The sequence below is a fragment of the Lycium barbarum genome, chromosome 1 (genome assembly GCF_019175385.1).
Source record: "Lycium barbarum isolate Lr01 chromosome 1, ASM1917538v2, whole genome shotgun sequence".
Lineage (NCBI taxonomy): Eukaryota > Viridiplantae > Streptophyta > Magnoliopsida > Solanales > Solanaceae > Lycium > Lycium barbarum.
The window spans coordinates 161,745,099-161,762,518 of NC_083337.1; the positions used below are offsets into that span (position 1 = coordinate 161,745,099).

General features: G+C 36.1%; 3 protein-coding genes across 5 annotated transcripts; 2 read left to right on the forward strand and 1 right to left on the reverse strand.

Moving 5' to 3' along the window:
- Nucleotides 1-5,351: 5,351 nt before the first annotated feature.
- On the reverse strand, nucleotides 5,352-7,177 carry LOC132602858 (UDP-glycosyltransferase 73C3-like). Its single transcript, XM_060315650.1, has one exon. The coding sequence runs from the start codon at nucleotides 7,117-7,119 to the stop codon at nucleotides 5,653-5,655; it is 1,467 nt and encodes a 488-aa protein (XP_060171633.1). The 5' UTR covers nucleotides 7,120-7,177; the 3' UTR covers nucleotides 5,352-5,652.
- Nucleotides 7,178-8,860: 1,683 nt separating this feature from the next.
- On the forward strand, nucleotides 8,861-13,596 carry LOC132602868 (aluminum-activated malate transporter 4-like). The gene is made up of 6 exons (XM_060315660.1): nucleotides 8,861-9,587; nucleotides 10,329-10,466; nucleotides 11,169-11,432; nucleotides 11,519-11,655; nucleotides 11,974-12,120; nucleotides 12,470-13,596. The coding sequence occupies exons 1-6, from the start codon at nucleotides 9,251-9,253 to the stop codon at nucleotides 13,118-13,120; spliced, it is 1,674 nt and encodes a 557-aa protein (XP_060171643.1). The 5' UTR covers nucleotides 8,861-9,250; the 3' UTR covers nucleotides 13,121-13,596.
- A 1,355-nt stretch (nucleotides 13,597-14,951) lies between these two features.
- LOC132602877 (uncharacterized) lies at nucleotides 14,952-17,156 on the forward strand. Of its 3 annotated transcripts, none has more exons than XM_060315679.1 (4): nucleotides 14,952-15,312; nucleotides 15,678-15,719; nucleotides 15,817-15,987; nucleotides 16,112-16,689. In XM_060315679.1, the coding sequence occupies exons 1-4, from the start codon at nucleotides 14,992-14,994 to the stop codon at nucleotides 16,178-16,180; spliced, it is 603 nt and encodes a 200-aa protein (XP_060171662.1). In that variant the 5' UTR covers nucleotides 14,952-14,991; the 3' UTR covers nucleotides 16,181-16,689. The 3 variants fall into 3 exon arrangements, with proteins under 3 accessions (XP_060171662.1, XP_060171668.1, XP_060171655.1); XM_060315685.1 differs by having other exon boundaries at nucleotides 14,955-15,312; nucleotides 16,117-16,689; XM_060315672.1 differs by lacking the exon at nucleotides 16,112-16,689 and adding an exon at nucleotides 16,831-17,156 and having other exon boundaries at nucleotides 14,958-15,312.
- The last annotated feature ends 264 nt before the right edge of the window (nucleotides 17,157-17,420 follow it).

The window sequence follows — 17,420 nt, forward strand, 5'->3', positions numbered from 1 at the left end:
TTATCAAGCATTTCAGGAGGCAACCATGTTTGAAGAAACCCTAATCGACTTTAAGAAACCCTAATCGAAAAACAGAGGTTGACATCACTAACCTTTAAAGAAGACAACTGAAACCACGATCGATCGGAGCAAATAAAATGATTGACCAAAAGAAACCCACCAAAACAGCTGCAACGAACACTAATCGATGAACTTGAACCCACCTACCCACACTTAATACACCCAAGAATCGACAGAATGTGACCCTAACAACTAGTGTTTAGCGAGATTTGTAGACTAGAACCCTAAAATTTCGATAGAAATCAAAGGGAGACAGAGAGTTTTTGAGGGTGTTGGTTCAAATGGAGGCTTCTAGAGACTGAAAGGGGGTTTAATTAAACGTAGGTCGGGTCGGGTAGGGTCGGTTCGGGTTATTTACCCGATTCTAATTGCCATTTATTATGTGGCATAAATATTTTACACGTGGATGGCCACATAAACGTTTTAATCCAGCTGGACCCGCGAGTGACTACACTCACTCCGGATCATGATCTCGGGGATTAATTAAAACCCATTTTGCCAAGTCTAGGGGTGTCTTGAAGTGCAGCAATAGTTTGGGGACGAAAGTTGCAATTCGTGCCAAGTTCGGGAGCGTTTTAGTTACTTAAGCCAATTGTTTTTTATAACTCTCCCCATCATTTGTTTGTTCTAAACGATTAAATTCTGATATAATATTAACAAGTAATGCATTGCCAAATATTTGGCATATGTGTTATACCCTATTTTAACCGGAGTCAAAATAGTTTATAACATCCCGATAATTCTGGGGTTAATTAAAGTTAAGGAGTCGCCACCTAATTATTTACGGTGAATTAGGATACCTAACGTTTATTAAAGTAATTATCTAAAGTTGATTTTATTTTAAAGTCTACGAAACCAAAAAGATTCTAGGTAAGGGTTCAACTAATCTAGAGGGAAGGTATTAGGCATCCTCTAAGATCCATTAACAATGGTTAACCGACCGAACTTAGATGAATTAATTAGGCTAAGTGTAAATATTATAGAAAAGAAAATAGTTTTGTAAATATTGCTAAAGTTATAGACATGTAAGAATGCTATTAAAAATAAGACTTGTAGGAAAATAGTAATTTGCATAAGAGCTTGGTTATAAATAAATTGAAGGAAACGCGAGACGGTGTAACGTTTTAAACGTATTTGAAAAATAACTCAAAAGGGGAGACATTAACTGATTTTTGTTTTAAGAGTCAAACAAGACGGGATTTTCCTTTCTCCTTTTTATTATCTCCTATTAACTATCTTTAGCTATGCGTGATTAATTCAAAATTGAAGAATTGTCTATAAAATGTACTTGAGTTCATTACTTACATCTTAATGATGTTTCAAACTTTTCTAAAATAATAAGAATAAAAATGTGATCTTGATTCAAAATAGATGTTCATGACTTCACGTTCTTGAAGATCAATTGTTTTAATAAAAGAAAATACTATAGGTACTATAAACAATTTTAGAAACAACAATAAAAAAAAGAACAAAAACCGGTGGAATTAACTAATAGTTTTTCCTTAAGATAACTAATCATTGTTTCTAAAACTGCCCATACTAATTCCTATAATTCATATAAGCTAAGAGGAAAAAATAAGGTGTTAATCATACAGAGTAAGTCAAAACACACATAGCGAAAATAAGATAGAGGGAAAGAAGAGCAAATGGATCAGTCCATTCTTAAGACCATTGCTGCAGTCCGTTTTGCTATTGGGCTTTGGCCCAGAAAGTCTCTTTTTTTTTTTACTTTTTCGCTGCGGGCAGGCTGGACAAGAGAGGAATTGTGTTGGGCTTTTAGCCCAACACCGAATGCGGGAGGTGACGAATCCCTTGGACTCGTATGAGAGATAATCATGCAAAAGAAATGAAAGAGAAGAGGATTAGTACAATAATCAACAAATAAGGCCAAACACATATAATGTAAACTTAACTTCCTATAAAACAGCCCCTAAACACACATTAAACCACACTAGAAACATATACCTTTACAAGGTTCATGAAAATTCTTACTGTGAAAGAACAAAGAAAACTCTAGCCACTGGAAACTACTCTTTTCTTTTCCTAAAGTTAAGAGTTAAAGTCTAAACCCACAGCCATAATAGGGAGTTAACAAACTGGAAACTACTCTTTTCTTTTTTTCTTAAAAAAACAGTCTATTGACATGAGATGCCAATTCGGCTTGTTTTGAAGGAAAGAAAAAAAATGCAGGGTCTGTCCTGAGTTCAAAGATTTAAAAATCAATCTATACTTAAGAGAAAATAAACCAAATAAGTAATTGCTTTCACTCATGAAACAGTTTTAGAAGGCAAAAGCCAATGTTTTCATCACTACCCTTTTTCACTCTAATGTAAGAATTCAGGCAGCATACTTCGGACAAACTGAGCTATCTCGCATATAATAGTGGTTCAATCAGCGAGCATATCATCAGCCAAAGGGTAATAATTCATGGTAATAATAATTCATGGTAATGGCAACGAGTAACGGCTTAAGTGTAGTATCTGTTTTTTGTTTAAGTGAAAACAACAACTTGCAAAAGTATAGCAGTAGCTTATCTTAGATTTTTTTTTAGAGGTGCGACTCAATTATATATCAAGAATATATCCACCTTATTTAAAGAAAAGAAACATATAAAGCACATGGATTGGCAAACTCATACATTTTTATCCTAATCTAAGCATAAACTTGATTTTTTAACTCGGTCACGAAACTGGACAGAACTGAATTTTAGTAATCAATCAGTCAATCATAGCAATAAGGGGAAGCAAACTAGAACTCGATATTTAGTAACTACTTGAAAACAAATAAGCAATGCATACGCCTAGAATTATTTGAACTAGAGCAAGATTTAGGGAGAGCTAATGTTAAACCATTTTAGACCATAACCATAGAGAATACACCATTTGAACTACGATAGAAAAAAAAAAACTAAAGGCCAACTATTCAACTGAAGATGAGAATAGGTTCGAACTGAAATTTATACAAGCAGAAAGCAACAGCAACCTAATACATGATTTCTAAAAAAATGAATTCAGTCCAAACGACACAGGTATTGACAAGAGGAATGCTCGATGTCTACTTTCACAATACATCAACATAACAGATGTCCAAATATCAACACAAGCATCACATAACGACATTAACACATTCCGAAGGCATAATTTTACACTAGAGACTCTAATTCATGCTTTTATTTCAAACAGGCAGATTCATCAGTGAAAGAAAAATAGAGAAAAGGTTAAAGCTTAAGATTCACCGACCTTTTGTGGGTGCAGTGAAATGGGGCATTGACGGCGTCGAATCTACTCTCTCGTTATGAATAGACCCGAACCTTGAGCCAAATGAGTTTGAATGAAAGTATTGAGGATTTTGCGAACTAAAATTTTGTATTCTTTTTTTGATGAATCGAATCAGATACTAAGAGTAGATAGTAGGGATTCGTATCCTAGTTCTTTTTTTTCTCGGCTGAATGTTTAAGGCGTTTTTTATAGCCTAGAAGTTCTAGGGTTCTCCCGATTTTGAATTCAAATTTTGTAAAGGCAAAGTCACGGGTTCAAATGCTTTTTGGTTTTTCTCTGTATAAAATCATATTTCAAAACGTTGGCTTAGCCTCTTGTGTTGACCGTATAGCTACTAGCACGAAAAAGGGGTGGCAAGGTCTGTTAATGGCTAAAGGGAACTGAGACTTTGTTCAAAAAAAGAAAGGGATGAGGGAGAGAGGAAAGAGAGACGAGAGAGAGAGGGAACGTGTGTGCGGCGTTAGGGAAAATGAACGAAACCCTACTGGTTTCATTTTTTGTGTTGAATGGATCGGGTCGGGTACGAAACGGGTATGGGCTGGATACCAAATTCAACTAAGTGGGCTGGTTAGTGAATTACAGAGTGGGCCGCGGATTGGAATGGATAATAGACTGATTTGGGCTATTAATTGGCTGAAATTGTGGTCATTCCTCCTTCATTTTAATTATTCTTGGGTTTTAACTTAATAACTAGTACAATATATATTATGTAAAGACAAATAGTAATTAGTATGTGGAAAGTAAAAGATTTAATAAAGTAAAATTAATTTAATGAGTACAAATCCTAAAATGAAACGATGACGAACCATTTAAAATTTGTGATAAAGTAATACTAGTAATGTTGATAATAAAATAGTGAAAATGAAAGTAATGATATTAATAGTAGTAGCAAATAAAAATAATAGTGAAAATAAAGTGTTTCGCTCGTCAATAAATTAGAAGCCCGAAGAAATAAATTAGAATAAAGGAGGGACAAAATCGGGTGTCAACAATATGTCCAAGCAAAATTCAGCCCAAGTAACTCATCCTTCGTGGTCCTGCACATAGCTAGCATACTAATTATCCACAAAATCCTTCAAATGCAGTGCTACATACGTCAGTTTTGCCTCCTCGTGCACTTGGTATAAAAGAATTTCTCACAACGCCTAATCCAAGCTTGGGGGTTTGTTTCATCAAAATCTGGAAAGGAAAGTTTAGCTTGAGGTACTCTACCAAAATTAATATGATTATCTGGGCCAGACTGAGCATATGGGCCTGGGCCTGGTGAGTACCATCCCAACGCGGGCTGAGTAAAAGAGCCAAAAGGGATTTGGGCTCCCATTGGGTTTGAACGGTTGGAGAGATAATTAGTGTTTGGGTTATATTGGCTTAGGTCTGGTGGTGGTGGTATGGATGTAACGGAACGCGGTGGTCGATAAGCCGCGGCGGTGGGGTTCAGAGGTGTTGATGGAAAAGCGGTGGGTGGTAGAGAAAAATTTATCTCAGTGGTAAGAGGTGTTTGGATGGTAGAGAAATTAAGGTTACCCAATAGAGGTGATGGAGGCAGTACTAGGTTGCGAAAAGCGGTGGAGTCCATGGTTTGGTGGGTGAAAGGTGTATTAGCTCGTATATTACTCACAGAGGATTGACCTTTATCCGTCGTCGATGCTCCATACACTGTTGTCGTCGCGCTAGCAGATTCCGTCAACTGAACAGTGGGTTTTGTGCTGAGCCCCAAGTTCTTTAACATTTCTTCCACCCTTTTAGAAGAAGCTGCAAATTCCTTTATCTCATCTAGCTTATCATTGAACTGTTCTTGCTTAGATTGAATCTCTTTGAATTTCTGGTTGCTCTCTTCAATGAATGCAAAAAATTTGATTTCCAAAGTTCTGAGTCCTTCCGCCGTCTCCGACGCTTTGGTTGAAGTCTGTTTATCCCCCATTGATAAGCCAAGATCTGTGCTCCGATACCAAATGTGAAGATTGAAACTATTTTTTTTTTATGATTTTTGGATTAATTACTGAAAAATAAATGAAAGCAAGAAAAGGAAATTGATCATTCATCAAGCATAGCCTCCCCTGACGTTACATGCAGTATAAAACCTAATATTCTATTCCTAGGAACTGTCGAATCAACAGACAACACGTGTCCTGGGCTTAGGTAATCAAAAGACTTAGAAAATAAATGGGCTAAGCTGACAAGCCCAATATCCACTAATCGGTGACCCGAACTAATTGGCCCAAATGCCCAACAACTGAAATAAAATCCCTAATTCTTTATTGGGAATAAAAACACGATCTTGATTTCTCTTCCTCTCTTTCGTCACATAAGCTGATTAGTTAAGTTGGAAATCTTGTACTTCTTTGATTAGAAGTTTCAAACTGAGGTGAGAAGATCCATCTTTCTCTACCGCCTTGTTTGCCATTTCTCCATGTTCTTTGGCACTTTGTCTCCTCTCTTTTCCTTCTTTCTCCTTGTCCATCGTTGTTCTTATGGCTTTTGTTATTTCTTCCTTACTCACTTGGACCTCATACTTCTCTTCTTCACCCAAATGTACAACTTCACGAGGTCCAACACTCACGCCTATCTTCAAGACATGCACTAGGAATCTCTCATTTAAGAACTGCTCCGCAAATAAAGGCCAGGTGATCATAGGCACACCAGCACTAATCCCCTCAAGGGTTGAATTCCAACCACAATGAGTCAAGAACCCACCAATTGCAGGGTGTGATAGAATTAATACTTGTGGTGCCCAGCCACGGATCAGAAACCCTCTTTCTTTTGTTCTTTCTTCAAATCCATTTTGCAATATCCAGTTCTCTATTGGTGCTTGTCTTTCCCCTGATTTTATGACTAAAATGAATGGATAACCTGACGCTTCCAGGCCTAAAGCTAACTCCACAAATTGGACAACTGTGGTATGACTAAGGCTTCCAAGACATGCATACACAACAGACTCAGGTTGCCAAGAATCTAGCCATTTTTTCAAGCTGTCCTCTTTGTCAAATGTGGCCTTATTCCCTCTCTGAGATTTATCTAGACTGTCATTGTTACAGAGAGACAAAGGTCCAATACACCAAACTCTACCATCTTTAAGTTTTCGGAATTTATCAACATACCTTTGTTCCAACTCCTCAAAAGTATTGATTACAACCCCATAGGCTCTTGTTTCACCTGCTCGTATTTTGTCTCGAATATCTTGCATGCAAATGGTTGCTGGATTGAATGCTCCAGGCAGCTGGACTTTTGTTACTTCAATTCTATCGGGCAAATCAGGTATGACAAAAGGCCCTGATTCCGGGATTTGGTTTTGATCCTTCATGATGTACAAGTTATGCATACACAATTGGTTGAAACAACTCATTCCATCAAATATGATTCTTGGAATCTGGAACTTATGAGCTGTCTCAGCTGTCCAAGCAACATGTGTATCGGAAATAATGCAACTTGGCTTAGGCTTCATCTCTTCAAGCAATTTTTCAGCTTGTTCTTGTAGCATATTGACTGCAGCAAAGAACTGTCGTCGACATTTCAGACAGGGCAGTACATCCGCGCTTTCACATCCCTCTGGCAATCCTGCTTCCTTGGCTGGAAACTGGAGCTCTAATACCCGAATGAGTAGTCCAGAACCAATGGCACGATCAATTACTGCAGTGAATCGGATAGCATTGAGGGGCGTCATGACTAAAGTGACTGTCACCCCTCGCTGTGCTAACAATTTGGCCATGTCCACCATGGGTATGATGTGACTTGCAGCAAGTAAAGGTATCAAAACAAAGTTTAACTCAGGCTCTGAAACCATCTTTAGTACTATGAAGTAAAAGCTATAGTGTTGAATGATTTAGTTGCAAATGAAGAAAGAAGAAAGATGCTTTTATATTACATTACAAGTAGGGTTAGTACTATATGTTAAGGTTATGATGTAAGTGCTTACATCTGCAGTAAATTAATTGCATGGGCTTCAATTACACATGATTTTTATGTTTCAATTGTCGCGGAATCTTTGTCCTTGTCTTGTAGCCTCACGTGTAGCAGTCCATTACGGCACTTTGAGCAACTATTCAAGTAATCCACAAATTCTGAGCATATGCAACTCGACATTTCATGTAATAAATCAGCCAACAATCGTCACCCATTTGTCCAATAGGGGCATAGTAGCGAAGTAATTTGGCAGGGTGATTTACAAGAATGACCTTGAAAATCAGTGGTCTTCACTTTTTGACTCTCTTTGTCTTATGGACAAAACTTTAATTTTACAAGTTTTGCCGCATAGCAACACTTTTGGCTTTTGATCTTGAAGGCTTTTCATGGGATAAACGGGGTCAAAAGTTTAAGATCATCCATTTCCAAGGTCATTAGTGTAATTTTTGGCAGGGAAACCTATTTGCACAGTACTATTTAAGGTGCAGTCACATTTAAAAAAACTTTGTACTTGTAAGACTATTCCTTGGAGATATCAGGAGGGAAATAAAATGAATAAATTATTTAATTCCAACGTAAAATTTGCCTGTACATGCCATTTGACAAGAAATCGGCTATTTGTGCACTTGCCGCCTACTATTGTTCAACTACTACAATGTATCTAGTCCATTAAAGATGCAAATAAGACGAAAACAGAAAGTAACTAAGAAGTTTAAAAGGAAACATCTCTTAATCAAGTATCTCAAATGTAAGTTATTTGGGACAAAATAAAACCAAAAACAAAAAACACCAGAAACTCTCTATATTTTTCTATTCACATAATTCTTTTCGGCAGAACTAAAAGATTAGATTTTTTGATAGAATAGGATCGGACCTAAAGTAAACGTATAAACATGACTAGAAATATTTTCAACGAATTAATATCGTCTAATTAATGTCATTTATGTAGATCATTTTCTTCCATTGTATCCTATTTTTCATGATTTCTAAAAATTGAAAGTCCGTCAACACTACTTACTTTCATGTAATTTTAGGATTGTCTTATTCCTTTTAACATCTTCATTCGTCATGGTTTCGTACTGTTGGAATAGTGCATTATATGAGGATGACAAAGGACTTGACCACACCATCTTAAATGACGTTTTCTCATTTTATCATCAATACGTGTTACTTGCACCGTCCGAGCAAACGTGATCACCTTTCTTTTTATCTTATCTAATCTTGTATGGCCGTATATTCATCTTACTATTTGCATCTCTACCGCAACATCTTGTGAATTTTTTGGACTTTAACAACCCAATATTCACTTGTAGAATGTTCTTATAATTGTTTCATATAGTTTACCTTTCACTTTGATATAAGTTTTCTTCTATCATATACTACCGTAATACTTTTTCATTACAATCATCCAATTTTGAGTTTTACTTGGAACATTTTCATTTCATTCTCCTACGACAAGAAGACAAAACAAAGTAAAAACAATTCTTAAAGAAATATTTTATTTCACGTTAAATTTGCCAGTGTTGCATCTAAGATTAATTCTATTTCTTTCCCCTAATTTTCTAGTACGACTAAACAAAATGTATTACAAACTAAAGAAAGAAAAACTAAGGTCCCACTTTAGGTTCAGACGGTTGTTCTTTTTCTTTTATTTTTCGCAACTGACGGTTGCTCTTGTTTTTTGTTTTTTCCAACTGAAGTACTTAGAAAATGTTTCACTATTATCATGACCAACGGTTGCTCTTCTTCTAATTAGTTTTAGAGTTTAATCTCATACAATATCTTTCTCTCTTCTAACTATCTTACTAAAAAAAGATCATGCAAAATTTCCATTAAATTAATCATTTGCTTCTCACGTTCCGCGAATAACCTGAATATTGAGGAATATCCAGAAAGGCATTTCAAGATTCGGCCTGATTCTATCTCATTTTGTTCCGTTCGAAAAAAAAAGGATCCCAAAGAATCCATCTTTCTTGCTACTTGATTCCAAATAACAGCCGTTCTAGGTAATAATGGCGGGGGCCAACTTTCAAGAAACGAGCAAAGAAGGATTGCTGCCCAAAAATTCAGAGTATGGATTGGATGCTTCATTTTGCATCGAACATGAAGGATTTTGGCGTAGATTAAGCAATCGGATTAATGAATTATGCAGTAATGTTAAACAAGGTTCAATTAAGGCAATTGAGATGGGTCGTAAGGATCCGAGGAAAGTTATTTTCGCTGCTAAAATGGGTTCAGCTCTTTCTCTCGTTTCGGTTCTCATTTTCTTTAAAGAGCCCTTATCTTATATTGGTACATATTCCATTTGGGCCATTCTAACCGTTGTCGTCGTATTCGAGTTCAGCATAGGTATGTTAAATTTTTTGTTCATAATCCAATTATTTTGTATAGTCAAACCTCTTTATAACGGCGTCGTTTATATGGATATTTTTTTACTGCTATAGCGAAATGTTATTATAGAAAATATATAACATAACATAACATGAAAGATCGGTTTCACAGAAAACATGATTGTTATAGTGAAATATTGTTATAGAGGATGGTACTTATTATACAGAGGTCTAACTGTATTTGGATGAAATGGGCATGAATGGTGTGGAATGCTGAATATTGTAGAGGAATCTTACAGCCGTTCCCAATTTAGTTTGGGATTGAGGCGTAGTTGATTCTAGAATAGGTATGTTAAATGTCGTCGTGTTCAAGTAATTTAATATTGGAGTCAAATGAGCCTAAATAGAACCAAATGATTAAATGATGATTCCTATGGCCAACCTAACTACTTGGGATTGAGATGTAGCTGATTGAGGTCCAGATAATTATGTTAAATATGGTCGTGTTTAATTATTTGGTATTGGAATGAAATTAGGATTGAGTAGAACGGAATGGTTAAAGGGGATTCGTATTGATTATGGTATGTGATATGTGGTTGTATTTAAATTATTTAGTATTGGAATGAAACAAGTCCTGATAGAGCAGAGTGTTCATGGATTCATACTTTAACCGTCCATTGTTCTTTTACATTTATCCATTTTTGTTGGGTGGGGATTCCTGGTTGATATCCATAATCTAATTGATATATACAAATGCTAGGTGCGACACTTAACAAAGGATTCAACAGGGCTTTGGGGACATTGTCTGCTGCAGGTCTAGCTCTGGGCATTGCTGAACTATCTGTTATGGCTGGAAAATATCAGGAGGTTGTGATTGTGATCAGCATTTTTATTGCAGGTCTGGTTTGAATTCTAGTATTTTACATCAAGAATATACTTGAAATTTTACTATTGTATTATTCATGATGTATGAGAAAGCTCAGACACGTGGATACTCTTCGTTTTCAAAATTCACTATTGGACAAATCTGAACAGGCTTTGTTTAGAATTTAATTTTACTGGGCTTTTCTCCTGAAAGTGTAGAAAAGTACTTGGGCTAGAATGATTGTGGAAAGGTTGGTGTTTAGGAGGAAACAAGGAGCAAGGATAGAAGTAAAAAGAGCTGCTGCTGCGGGTAGAATGTTAAGAACAGACTAGAGAGGAAAAGGAAGTACAGAAGTCCAAGAATCAGACGAGAGATCTTCCAGATAACCTCTTATACTCCTACTAGGACTACATAACATACCAGAGAACCACCAACAAGAATTACCATCTATTTCTTTTCTTATGCATAAGCATTAAATGGACAATCCTTATCAAGAAAAGAAAAGAAAAAGCATATATGTAAAATTTAAGGGAGGCTTTCACCTGGTTTACACGTACAAAATCAAAGTAAAGTGAATTACTACATATGTTTTAGCTGATGTTATATTCTTTTTCCTGTCACTTCCTCTCCAAAGTAACATCTCTTTTCTCCTGGTATCCTTTGGTGCAAATATGCATGGTTGAGGATCCGACTTTTGTGCAGCTCTAATCTTTTTGCTTTTCTCTTTTGATTCAGGATTTCTTGCTACTTACTTGAAATTGTATCCTGCAATGAAGCAATATGAATATGGATTTCGGGTGTTCTTGTTGACATATTGTATTGTGCTGGTATCGGGAACTTCACATTTTTTTCATGCAGCTGTTTCCCGATTGTTGCTAATTGGGGTTGGTGCTGCTGTCTGTATGCTTATAAACGTCGGCCTATTCCCCATTTGGGCTGGTGAAGATTTGCACAAATTGGTTGTAAAGAATTTTAAGGGTGTTGCTACTTCTTTGGAAGGTGAGGGTTTCCTCTATTCTTATCCTCAATTGGTCTTTGATATCTCCGGGCTATGTTGAACTGATACCTGCGAAGCTTCTTGTCAGGTTGTGTCAATGGCTATTTGCAATGTCTTGAATATGATAGGATACCGTCGAAAATTCTTCTTTATCAGGCCTCTGATGATCCTGTGTATAGCGGATACAGGGCTGCCATGGAGTCCACAAGCCAAGAGGATTCTCTGGTACCCCTATATTTCATTGATGCTTTATGCTGAATAGTATGGTATTTCCTTCTTTTCGAGTTGAATGTCCCATTTGAAACGTTCCAAATGTTAAAGGTGAATGATTTTAGATGGTTTATCATGTGGTGACCACCGGTAACTTATGGGCTTTTAAGAATAGAAACACATAAAAGCGGGCCATAGGACTCATAGTGGTTCTTTAAAATTATTTTAGGATGGTGTGTGTGTGTGGGGGTTGGGGGGCAGCATTAAGGTCGAGGTACATTGGGATATTAAACTATTTTCTTTTATTACTAATTTTTAATATTCCTGGTACAGCTAGGTTTTGCTGTATGGGAACCCCCTCATGGCCGTTACAAGATGTTCAATTATCCGTGGGCTGAATATGTTAAAGTCAGTGGTGCATTGAGGCATTGCGCTTTCATGGTCATGGCTATGCATAGCTGTATTCTTTCAGAAATACAGGTAAAACGTCAACTTTCAAACTCCTGCATAACACTCTGTGCATCAAACCCTCTTCTTATTTTATGGCAGATGCTTTTAAAATCTTGGTCTTGTTGGAACTAGGTGATTCTTTTTTATTATTGTCTTACTTTCTCCAAGTAATGAAGTAAAGATCTCACTGCAGTAATTGGATATGATTTACCTAGTTGGATATAACTTACTATATGCATATTGATATGTATCCCTTTAGGTATGAAGCAGCTTAGGAATTATGAATTGAGAATTTCCTACTTGAGAACTCTTAGGAAATGATTAAAGAATTAAGGCTTCATCGCTCCATATTAATTTCTGCAATTTCTTCTTATTGTAGGCAGCATCTGATTTGAGGCAGGTCTTTTGCAAGGAGATCCAGAGAGCTGGGATTGAAGGAGCTAAAGTGATACGGCATCTTGGAAACAAAGTAGAAAAGATGGAGAAACTTAGCCCTGGGGACCTCCTTGATGAAGTTCATGAGGCTGCTGAAGATCTACAACTTTTGATTGACCAGAAATCTTATCTTTTGGTTCGCGTGGAGAACTGGGAAAGTGCAAAACAAACTAAGCAGTTTGAAGATCCTGAACATCTTCAGGAACTGAAGGACAATGAACCTAAACGCATGGCGATAAGCTCCCTTAGTGAAGCAAATCTCAATCTAAGGTCTGCTCATACATTGAAACATCTGGATACACATAATCCAAGTGTGAATATTTCTGCGGCACAATTGTGTTCCTCTGGAAATGTGTTCAATCAGATGGCATGGCCTTCACGGCTTTCAATTCTTGGAGATGTGATTATAAATGAACGTGAAGTACGTACATTTGAAAGTGCATGTACATTGTCGTTGGCGACTTTTACTTCCTTGTTAATTGAGTTTGTTGCGAGACTTCAAAATCTTGTAAATGCATTTGAAGTGCTTAGTGAGAAGGCAAAATTTAAGGAACCCGTAGGTGCAGCTGGTGCAGAGGAGACGGTTAATTTCTAGTGCTGGTTGCCTAACTGCTCATGCTTCAAGGATAAATTCAATTTTTGTGCTAATGCTCATCATGAAGATGTTATCAGGCAGCACCTCACTTAGGTAAGTATATACTCGGTATAAGAACTATTCTTAGGTAGCTGAAGGTACATTTTACTTAGGAGATGATAACAGGTACTACAGTAAGATTTCTATGAGATGTCGAGAAAACGGTTTTTGTTCTGCAGCAAGGCCAGAAATTCCAGAGCTCGAGATCACAGAAAACCGGTTTGTTCAGCCTAACAAGTGAATGCGTGTAGATATGATTATAGTAGTTATGCAACAATACATGAAACCTCTTTTTCCAGATTGCAAAGGAGGTGTTATTGTTTCATATTTTATGCCCAAATGGGACTTGTTTTTTTTTATCTGGTTAAAGCTGTAAGGCTTTGATGAATTTTGACGAACATTATCTGGAAAATGAAGCGTTTTTATTTATACATGAAATGAAATGCAGATAGGTATTTGTCTTGTAATGGTTTCACATTGCATTGGTTATCTGATATTCAACTGATGATTCGAGTCCCTTTAGGAATTGGAACATCTAATAAAACTGGAGAGGCCCACAGAGTAACATATGCAAAACAACAACAACATAACCGGTATATTCTTACAAGTGGGGTCTGGAGAGGGTAGAGTGTACGCAGACCTTACCCCTAGTTGGAAAGCAGAGAGGCTATTTCCGATAGATCTCAACTAAGTAACATAAGCAAAAATGATCTGTTATCTTTCTAGAATTCTGAAACTGAAGTACTGAACCCTTACCTCCTCTCCTTATTTTTACAAGGCCTAATACCGTTCGGGCAATATTTCATTTATTTGGATGCGGGTTGATCTGAAGTAGAAATTTTATTTGGATATGTAATTTAGATTTTTTTAAATTGTATTTTTTCTCATAAACATGAAAATCCCACAACTTGTGAAAACTATCAAAACTTTTCCAACACTTCTACAATCTTGTTAAATGAGCAAATCATAATTCATAAACAATCGGAACACCATAATGCGCCACATTAATAAATCGCATATCTCTATGTACCTTTTTTTTTAAAATAAATGGTTGCGATTACATGCTATAACAAACTTTCAAATATACATAATTTACAAAGATCCACTAGTCCAATAAATCAACAATAGTAATAACTTGCTATTCTTTAATATAATCTGGCCTCCCACATGGTACGTACAATATCTTCACGTCGAGCATGGAGCCCTTTTTACAAAATACAAATTTATGGTCAAGTTTTACATTTAAAAAAAATGAAATTCACAAATTTGAAATTTGAAATCATTTTTTTGTCTTTTTGATGAATTTGGGATTTCAATTATGATTTAAAATTGAAGTTGAAGTTTTGTTTATATTCATAAACAAACGCTGATTTCAAATCAATACTTCAAATTTGAGCCCCAAATCTATGGCCAAACGCCTACTTAGTTGTTGAATATCTAATGTTATATGTTTATACCAAATCATTAAATGCAACACACTCGTCTTTCATAGACACATTTATACTCTAAATTTTAACTGCCCAAAAATAAATAACTTGGCATCTAAAAATACGGGGTATGAATAACTATTTCTCATGGCATTCTAATACTTTGAAAGAAAAAGAACTAAATCATGGAGGAGCTAAGATTTTTAGTTAATGTATTTTGAATCATAACTTTTGCTTTATTGAACTCTGAATATATTATTTATACGTATCAAATAAACTTTTTTATACAAATACAAAATTTATGCTAAAATTATTGAATTGAGTAGCTTAAAGGTTGGTTCCGCCCCTTAACCAACTTACAAAAGCATGAATACTCCATATTAGTATTTCCCTATATATAGCCAAATGAAATCCACACCATTGGATGAAGCGCCATTTAAGCAAACTGTGGTGGAGCAGAGACAACAAGAAGAGATGTGCACTTGTGTCTTTCCAGGAATGGCAAGTGCTGCTGTTGCTCCTCCATTCCCAACTAGCTTCTTGCTTTCTCCTCACAGCACTTCACACTTCACTTATTTCCTTCCATCACTACAACTTCAAGCAAAAAGGAGCAATTTTAACAGGCTCAAGACTTACCCTTTATCCCATTTCTCAACCAATTGTTCTTCCCCAAGTCAGGAATCTATCTCAGATGATAACTTTTTCCAAGAAAACAAAGAATTAGATGTGAGTGACTCTCTCTCTCTCTCTCTCACTCACACACACACACATTTGTTCATTTTCTTGCTTAATGAGAGCCAAGATCACAGAATAACAACCCCATCAGGTTTTTCTTTCCTATTTCTCTTATTGGTTTTGTGAAATTTTGATTCTTTTACTTTTTTTTTCTGTCTTATATAGCGTTTCTTGATTAGGGTCTTCAAGGTTTTTATTGAAGGAACCCACATTTCTCTTAAATTTGGGTACTTTTTATTTTCTGCTTGCGTTTCTGTATCAAATCATTTACTGGTCAATGGGTCTTGACCTGTTGTCAACATGAGTATGGGTTTTATGTGGGGTTGTGGTCAACGTAATTTATTTCCTTTTTGTAGGATAAGAACCAAGAGAGCAAAGGGTTTTGGAAGAAATGGAAGGTAAAAGTAGAGACTCATTTTCCTATTTTTGATTTTGTGTAGAGAGATTTGGTGAAAATTGCTTTGACATTTGGTTTATTGAATGTGTGTTTATTAGGAAAACTCAGCGGAAATGAGTGCAAAGCTAGCAAAATTGGGGCTTGCGGCTGTTCTAGCTTATGGTATTTTTGATGGAGTCACATACACTAGTTTCTTTGTGCTTGCATTCTTGACCTATGAGAAGACTACTGGGAATAATCCTGCTGCAAATCTCCAAGCTTTGTTGGGGGTAAGTAATTCTTAGCTGCTAATTTTTACTATACTTTATTTATGTTATTAATTAGGTATTCCTTATCATCAAAAAAAAAAAAGTCATTAATTAGGTATATGGATTAATATACAATTGTTTTAAGGGCAGCCCGGTCCACACAGCATCCAGCCTTAGCAGGATTCGGGGAAGGGCCGCACCTCAAGGGTTGTGACGTAGACATCCTACCCAAATACAAGCATTAGTGGCTGCTTTCACGGCTCGAACCCGTGACCTATAGGTCACGCAGAAACAACTTTACCGTTGCTCCAAGGCTTCCTTTCTAATACAATTGTTTCTTTCTGGCAAATGACCAAGTGATAAATGGGGAAACTTTTGGCTTTAGCTTTGGTTTAAAGAGATGGAGACTTGATTTCCTGAACTTTTTGGTGCAAAAGTAAACGTGACCTTATTATCGAAATGCAATAGGAAGTTTGTGTTATTCACATTTAGGATACGGATGAATGCTTATAAAATAGCATCTTCACTTGTATTTTGTATTAGTAGATTATCCACTTCAGGATTTAGCACACCGAATTGTCTTTCTTTAGATCAAAGTCCTTTTCACCAAATTGTCTATTTCTTATCTTAGGACTAAATTTAATGTCATTTTATCTCTCTTTATAAAAAAGGCCGTCCAGGCCAAACTCTAACAATATACTAATGAGAATCATTGAGCAGCTATGTATTATGGATCTCTACCAAACTCGAAATTTTTGTGGTGCCAATCTGCTCATTATTTCTCAATTTGATATGTGATATTTTAATTGTCCGCTGTGCATTTTCATTTCTCCTTTGCTTAAAAAACACTATTTATAACGGCAGATTATAATCGCGATGTGGACGGGAAATAATGTGACAAGGCCGTTTAGGGTTGCGGGAGCAGCTGCTTTGGCACCTGCCATTGACAAGGGACTAAAGAGAATACAGAAATACTTAAACTTTCCACGTCTTGTATATGCTTTTGCTTTAGTAGTGGCTATAGTTGCCGGGACATGTTTCACCATTATTGGTTTACTCATCCTTTCAAGATGGGGAAAATGAAATATATACCCACAATTTAGCTGAGTATTCGTTGTCATCTGTCAATGGTTGCTTGTATCATTGAAATATTCCTCTGACTATATATCTCTTTTTGTTTCCTCTCAGCATATTCTTTTAGCTCTCTGTACCTTTTTCATTCTCTCATTATGAATGGTTAAAAAAATCCAAATACCTTTTCTTGTTTGTTTATTCTTTCAAGTGCCTGCTTGTGAGAGTAGTTGGAAACATGTGTTTAGTTATTAAATAACTTTCTAAAGTTAGAGGTATTAAATAAATGGCACTAGATTTTTGTGTTTTCTTGCAAAAATAAATGTCCAAAACAAAGGTTCGTTAAAAATACAATTTACTACAATGTTTGTTCCTTTTGTTTC